This window comes from Porites lutea, chromosome 1 (genome assembly GCF_958299795.1).
Source record: "Porites lutea chromosome 1, jaPorLute2.1, whole genome shotgun sequence".
Classification (NCBI taxonomy): domain Eukaryota; kingdom Metazoa; phylum Cnidaria; class Anthozoa; order Scleractinia; family Poritidae; genus Porites; species Porites lutea.
This window is the reverse complement of record NC_133201.1, coordinates 13,179,595-13,187,094: the sequence shown is the minus strand read 5'-3', so window position 1 is coordinate 13,187,094 and position 7,500 is coordinate 13,179,595. Positions and strand designations below refer to the sequence as shown.

Sequence of the window (7,500 nt, the reverse complement as noted above, 5' to 3'; positions counted from 1 at the left end):
CATTGGCAAAACGTAAGTTGGTAATTGTTCTGCCACCGATGCTGACTGTTCCTTGGTTTTCTAGTGCGTCAGTCATAATTCTTTCCACAAAGATGTTGAAAAGAGTCGGTGAGAGTAAAAACCCTTGTCTAACTCCGACTGTGGTTCTGATCCAGTCATCTATTATTCATTTGAAAGATTTTGCCATTTTGATTGACCCCAATCTCCCAGCTAATTTTCTCAGCCGGCGCGTACTATGTTTGGAAGAGATGGACAATATACAATCGACACGATGGTATATTGCCTCAATACAAAATAGCAACCTTGTTTCTAGGCAGCGGCGCGGTAGCCTAGCTGTTTATGTATGCGTGAACTGAAAAAATTGGGAAAAGCTCAAGGCTATCCAAAGAGCTATTATACTATGCTCTCCATATATGGTCGGTGTACGCGTCAGTTTAAAATTGGAAGCTAGCTGAGATTTTTTTTCGCGAAGGATAGAACGGCGCCCGAAGCAAATCGTTTTAATTCATTTCTTAGAATACTAGAAATGCAATTTCATCGAAAGAAAAAAGACAAAAACAAACAAAAAGCCACAAGAGCTTTTTTGAAAGTTTGTCTAAAAACACATGAAAACACATGGAACTAAAGTACCTTGACCAGCTACGAAAGAAGACAAGTGTTGCTTCCTCATGATCGCGAAGCCATTCGCCGATCGAGTCACTCGCCGATAGATAACTGCGGCTTGTTTCTCCGAAATCAAGAATATAAATCGCAAGTAACCAGCTACAAATACAGGTTATACAGCCATTCACTAGAACAATCGAGGCGGTAGTATAGCTTCTTTTCTCGTTCAGCAAAACCAGCTTGTGGCTTCAAACAACTTCATAACAAGCGACCGAGGTAATAGTTTCTCTCCGTTGTTCTTACTTTTATAACTGCACCGAAAATCCAAATTCACAGTAATTTCGACGTCTGTCACTTAGAAATTCCTTTCCTTCACATTATCTGCCAGGTTTTTTTAGCTGTTCTGCTGTGTAAAATCCTAGAATCCCGACGAGTTTTTAAAAAACTAATGTTCATCGCTACAATGTTTTGATTTTTCATTCATGCAGTTCAGGCGAGTCCGTTCGCGCGTTGACAGTTTTGATAGACGTGTGACATGTGAATAGAGGAAGTCCCTTGTCTTTTCCGGTTTGTTCTAGTCGGGGAGATTCAACGAGATTTTGTGGGCGTTTTTAATAAAACAATTATTCCACTTGCGCTTGTTGGATATGAGATGATTATAGCCAAGTCGGCGCTACGCGCCTCGTTGGCTATCTATCATGTCATATCCAACGCACCCTCGTGGAATAATTGTTAAATATCCTGAAACCGTGGCCGCGCGTTTACATCATACTCAGCCTCATTCAATAAGTGTTCAATGAAAATCGACTAATTATTGTTCATTAACTTTTGATAAAATATATATATATATATATATATATATATATATATATATATATATATAATATTCGCCTCCGGTCTTTCTGGACTTCACAATGGATCATCTTCGACTCACCATTGTAAACGCACATATACAGATCCGCTGCTCGTATTATCTCTCAAACGAGAATTCATTTTTACAAGCTCTTTAACTACAATCTTAGCCTTTTATATACATACCGAGGATTGGCCTTTAACCAGGCTTTCAACGTCTGACAGGCCTGCAAAAGGGTATAAAATCCTGATTAAAATACACTTCCATGTGCCAAATTATTTTCTTAAGTGATGTCGTTAACTGATATAGTGCTCTTCCACCAGTCCCGGGTGGTAAGGTATTGGCTACAATTCCAAGGGTGACAAACTGTAAATGTATGTTGCTTCTGCGAATATCTCAATGCAAAAGCTGTTTATCAGTAGGATGCCTAAAATGGCAATTCCACAGTTGGCTCTGGTGCCATAAAATAAGTTGATCCTGCCTCAAGTGATACTTTTCTCTGTATGAATTCAACTTATAAGTTCGTTAGAATTTAGATTTCAAGGGGAAAAGAAGCAGTCCATTTTACGGTCACCTAGATACACCTTCCATGTGGCTGGTTTGCCTGTGAAATTGCTGGAGTGGTAAGTTGTTTTGTGGGAGTTCACCTAATCCCTCAATTTGACTTATGGACAGCTCCTTTAATAAACGAAAATGGCAGAGCCAACCAACACTTAAGGGCTTAAAATAGTTGCCTCCTTTTGACAGCAGAGCTTTCTTTCAAGAACGAAAAAAGACGCGGTTATTGAAGTACTGGATAACATTACCTGTGACTGCATAGACTCATTGGTGTAGCTAACAGCGAGAGCCATAAGCGACGTTAAATTATCTGGCTGTTTTTCAAGGCACCTAAAAGAAAACAAGTCGTAAGACCTCTATAACTCTTGATTAAAAAGATACACAACAGTGAGAGCTGAAGAAGGAAAATAAACTTACTTATTCAACGCTATTATTGCAGCAATATCTTGTTCGTTTTCTGCTTGACTTGTGCCCAGGTACTGCCATGCCTGAAACAACGGTGTAAGATTAAAAAAACCGAGAACAACAATAAACATAGGAAAATTTGATGATGGGTTAAATAGTTCAGAAATGCAAAAAAAAAAAAGGAAAAAGAAAAGAGAGAACCTAACGATGGTTATACCTCAGCATGCTCTGGCCTTTGCTTGACCTGAGGAGAAGAAGAAAAACAAAAGGAAAGTAACAACTCAATCAAAATGTTCAAAAATTAAGCCCCAGGCAAGAGTTTTGAACACTTGTATGCTCTATTTAAGCAATAGACCACACTTTCTATGGGTTTACCGGCGTGATAAACCCACTTGAGATGTTGGGAGAACACTCGAGAAGCTTGTAAATCACGCTTTTCTCGTGTTCTCCCAACATCCCGCGTGGGTTATCACGCCGGTAAACACATAGAAAGTGTGGTCTATTGCTTTTATAAATAACTTTACGTTTTCTATGAGTTTACCGGCACAATAAACAATAGGTTTTTAACCAATCAGAACGCGTGTACTATCTTAGTTATTTTATAAAGTTGTTGTCTATTTGTTTTTTGACAGTTTTTTTTATCTACATTTCCGGTGAGGTTTCTTGGAAAATCGCGCGCGAAAGAGATATCGCTCCGTAGTTGCGGAAATATTTCGAACACTATTTACCTCTGCTTCAAATAACAGAATGGCACTGATCAAATCCCCTTCTTTGAGTTTTTTCAGCCCTTCCTCGAAGGGATTAGGATGATCTAACAGTGGGTTATCCTCCTCAAATGTATATTCCTGAGAACGAAAAGAAGAAATTGAAACGATTTGAGCCCAGACTGGAGTCAACCCCTGATGAGTGAACTGAATATGATCAGGGTCACTTATTTTCCGGGTAGAAGTACGGCGTGTGTGTGTGTGAGTGTGTGTGTTCTGCCTACAGGCAGGTCCTTCCTTATAGTTCCCGATCTAAGGCGCACCTCTTGACCGCTACGTAAGGGCTGCCATCCTTCACTCTATCCAGCATTCCCGCTTGAGGTCTTCCAGGTGGCCTCTTTCCTCTCATTCTCCCCTCAACGACTCATGGGACAAGATCACTCTACCGTAGAGTATGACAAAGCCAAACATGTCTTCTGTTGAAAACAGGAACAGCTCTCCTGTCTTCGCACGTCCTCTTTCTTCAAGGTCCACGATTCGGCTCTTTACAGTAGATTACTCTGGGTGACAGTCTTTAAAATTAGCTAAAATTCTCTTCTTCGGGCAAAGGTTGAAGGCATTTGTCAGCAGTTCTTTTCTTTTAGAAACGAGTTCTTTGCTCGGCCTAAGTTGTGCATCATACAGTAATGGTATAGGCCCAAACCAAAAATGGCCGCGCGGGCTGCCTGTGTATTGCCTTTCACCGTTACAGAACATGAGGAATTGGGTTTCACCTTGAATCGAATGATCTTGCTGGTTATAGGTTCGACCGAAGTTTGAACTCATGACCTCCCGCAAGCAAACCAGCGCTCGGCTAACTGAACAAACAACAATAACAACCAAAACAGAGTATATGGCTTTTTACAATACAGGGCAACTGTTGGAACAATTTGGTACCCCAAAAAACAAGTGTTGATATTAGATACCGGTGCCTTTGGATTGTTAAGTCGGGCATCCATGAAGAGGTGAGGATTAAGGAGGAAAGCTTGTGACTTGGATTCTACAAGGACGTCTGCTGTCATCTGACAGTCTTACTCGAATAAGCGCTACCCCAGATAAAGCACCGTATTTGGGACAAAAAAGTTTATAAGCTCACGTGACCGAAGGGGTAGCCGAGGAATACAAACAAACAACATTTAGCTCTAGCCGCCATGTCTGGGTCAAGTAAACTCTAGTTACTAATCAGATTGGTTAATTTGGACACAATGTTACGACTGATCGAAATCTGTTAATTAAGCCTTATTATTGCTGACTAAACGCGACTGGAGTGATTTAATCCTTTTCATTGTAATTCTGTCGCTGTATAGAGAGTCATATTTGTCTAGCCTGCGTCGCAAGCAACGAAAGCCGGAGAGGGGAAAGGACAAAAGGGAGCAGGCTTGTCGGTCCATTTTTTCCAAACAGTCGAGTGTTTCTACTGTTCGTTTTCTGTCAGTCAATCGATCTTTATTCATGGCATGAATGAGTATTTGTTGTACAGTGGCGATAGAGTAGTGAGCAACAAGTACATGTAATAGTGTGACATGTTTGAACCCAGGAGTCATTTCATAAGTAGGTTGAGTATGATCGTCCAGGTGAAAGTAGTCCAGAATAGGACTGTTGTTGAGAGTTACTGACGTTTCGACAACAAGTGCGGTAGTCATCTTCAGAGTCAAAGTGAGTTGTATCACGTCCGTTGATGGTATTAAACTTTGGTTATTGACCAGATTGGTCAATTAAGTCGCGATGTTATTGGTCGTCTGTCAGTTAAGCCGAGATGTTATTGACTACGAAGACTCGAAATGTCATTGGTGCGTTTCGATTCGTCTATTGTTAGAGTATAACAGTCGTTTATAGGGACCTTGAGCGACGCACGTCAACCGGAAGTGAGGCCTTCTCCCTTTTTATATGCCTTGACGCTAACAACCTTGTATTGCTGAATTTCTTTTCTCTTTTAAAAACGATTTACCCGAGAGTTTCAACCAAACCGCTCCCCAATGATGCAAAAAGTCCACTTCCGGTTGACGTCCGTCGCTCAAAAACGCTGTTGCTTAAGCTCCCTTATGTTAGTCAAATTGTCAGTTGTCCAGTCGTTGGAGGGGGGTTGAAGGACACGTGGAATTGCCGGTGTATTTCAGAATAAACAACCCAAGACCCACATAGTGAGAAAGAGCACATCCAGATTTACAGAATCCTCAAGTCTGGTGTTTATTGAGTCTATGTTGAAATCGATACAGGCATCCCGCCCAAAACTCCAAAATTTACTAACTATAAGAATCGAAAGAAATATATAATAATGCACGGACTTGTACCCAGTCCCTATCGGTTTGCAATTACAATTTTTTTTGGTGCCACTGGTGTACATGTAAGGTATAGTAGCTGTCTAAATGGAGCAATAAAATACACTGTAGAATTATTATAGCTGATCTTATTGGCGTCTAAGTAAATGATGATGAAGACGACGATAATGATAACAACAAGAATAAACATAAGAATAACAAGTGTTACCTTGTTTATTGCAGCTTCCCTTTCATTATACCAAGGGTGAGCCTCTTCCCCATCGCGTCTAAAACAAAACACAATTTAATCCCATATTACATTAAAGAGGGTGTGGGCTGGGGGCAGTAGCACTACAGAAAAAGGTAGAGTCTTGTTCCCAGAATGCCTGCCAGGCATGTTATGAACTAAGTGACAGGATATGCTTGTAATTTACCTTTACTAACCTTATTAGATCATCCCATTCGCCTTCAAGATGATCCCAGAAATCTATATCAGACTGAAATATAATATATGTAACTATTAACTATTCACTAAACCATGGGCATGGATTTTTTAACTTTCACTATTTTTGGATAAAATCTCATATTCTAGAGGTTCAAATGAAAACCATTGCAGTGTACATAGCAAAGCAAGCTTATGTGGTAGCGTTTATTACACTATGTAGCGACAAGTTATTTCTAGTTTTGGACAAAATCCTGGGATATGGGATTGCACATGAAGTCAGAACATTCTCAATTATACACTAGTTTGCAATAAGTTTCCTCAGTATTTTAATGAACATGCCATCTTGCAATGTGTATTAATTTGAGTACAGGTAGCCCAAGCTTAAAGAAGAGCATCGGCACTGTTGTGTTAGCTTTCTTATACTACTACATGAGAAATTTCTGCAATTTGATTGGTTTAGGGCAGTGGTATTTCAGCTTAATTTGAAATACCTACATGTGAAAATTACAAACCTTTTGCGGGTAGTAGTATAAACAAATAATAGCATGATTTGTACGTGATATTTGGCATAAATACCACTCGTGATATTTCAAAATTGTCTCAAATTTCACTCGCCTAACGGCTCGTGAAATTTCGTATAACAATTTTGAAATATCACTCGTGGTATTTATGCCAAATATCACTACAAATCATGCTATTGCCTATACAAATACCAAGATTTTTATAAGGGAAGAACAATGATTGTTTCTGAAACCTGAACATATATAAGCCTGAATATCAGTATACCTTATGGATATTAGCTCCTGAAGTTAACTCTCTGACCCACTCATCTGCTTCAGTTGTCCTAAATTGATCATACTCATCAACCCAATGCTCTGCTGCCTCAGTTTCTTCTGTTACTTCCTGCCCCGTCTTAGCATCAACCACCTTCCGACAAACACGATATCATCAGTACTGCTACGAAAAGTGGCTTCCAGTGATTAATAATTACATAATACCGGGTATTTTACTATGTCGACAATAATTAATAATAATTATTTTCTCCATCTACCCATAGCATCTTCCAGAGTCATTGACTGTGGCTGGCAAACTCACTGAGCTTTATCACTTTACCATCCTTCGTTTTATTGGAGCCGTGCAAATTTATTTATGTTTAACCTGCTCCAACAAATGAAAACTACAAACTACAGAAGCAAAACGTCTTTTAATACATAAATGTAAAGATTACATGCATTAAATTAATATACCCTGATGGGGTATTAAAACATGCCTCTTCTAGTTCGGTCAAGTTTAATTCTGACTTTATCTCAAATTCTTTGTATGAAGTGATTAACATAAAGATGTTCATCTTTCCCTTCAGGCCGGAGATAAAACAAAAACAGACAATCTTGTAACTATAAACATCTGGATTTAGAAACAATTCAATGAGTGACAGAATTACGTATCTAAAGGACAGCCGTGAGTTTCCAAAATTCAAAACAGGGAATTTTGTAGAAAGTTGAGCTGATTAACAAGACCTTGGCAATAATTTCGGGCGACAAGAGGAGCCCGCAATCTTTATCTCCAGGTCGCTATCGATTGGACTTCCACTAAGAATGAATGGAATGCACAGAACGCAATTTGATCACGTGCGTT

General features: G+C 39.5%; 1 protein-coding gene across 2 annotated transcripts in view; it reads right to left on the bottom strand.

The window, feature by feature from the left end:
• Positions 1-7,500, bottom strand: part of LOC140945617 (peroxisomal targeting signal 1 receptor-like) — a 47,069-nt gene that overhangs the window by 15,826 nt on the left and 23,743 nt on the right. For both annotated transcript variants that reach the window (XM_073394638.1, XM_073394645.1), the window contains 8 exons: positions 6,652-6,792; positions 5,865-5,917; positions 5,650-5,707; positions 3,148-3,264; positions 2,637-2,663; positions 2,432-2,502; positions 2,263-2,344; positions 1,642-1,682 (listed from right to left, as the gene is read on the bottom strand). In XM_073394638.1, coding sequence (XP_073250739.1) covers positions 1,642-1,682; positions 2,263-2,344; positions 2,432-2,502; positions 2,637-2,663; positions 3,148-3,264; positions 5,650-5,707; positions 5,865-5,917; positions 6,652-6,792 — 590 coding nt within the window. The remainder of the gene's footprint in view (positions 1-1,641; positions 1,683-2,262; positions 2,345-2,431; positions 2,503-2,636; positions 2,664-3,147; positions 3,265-5,649; positions 5,708-5,864; positions 5,918-6,651; positions 6,793-7,500) is intronic.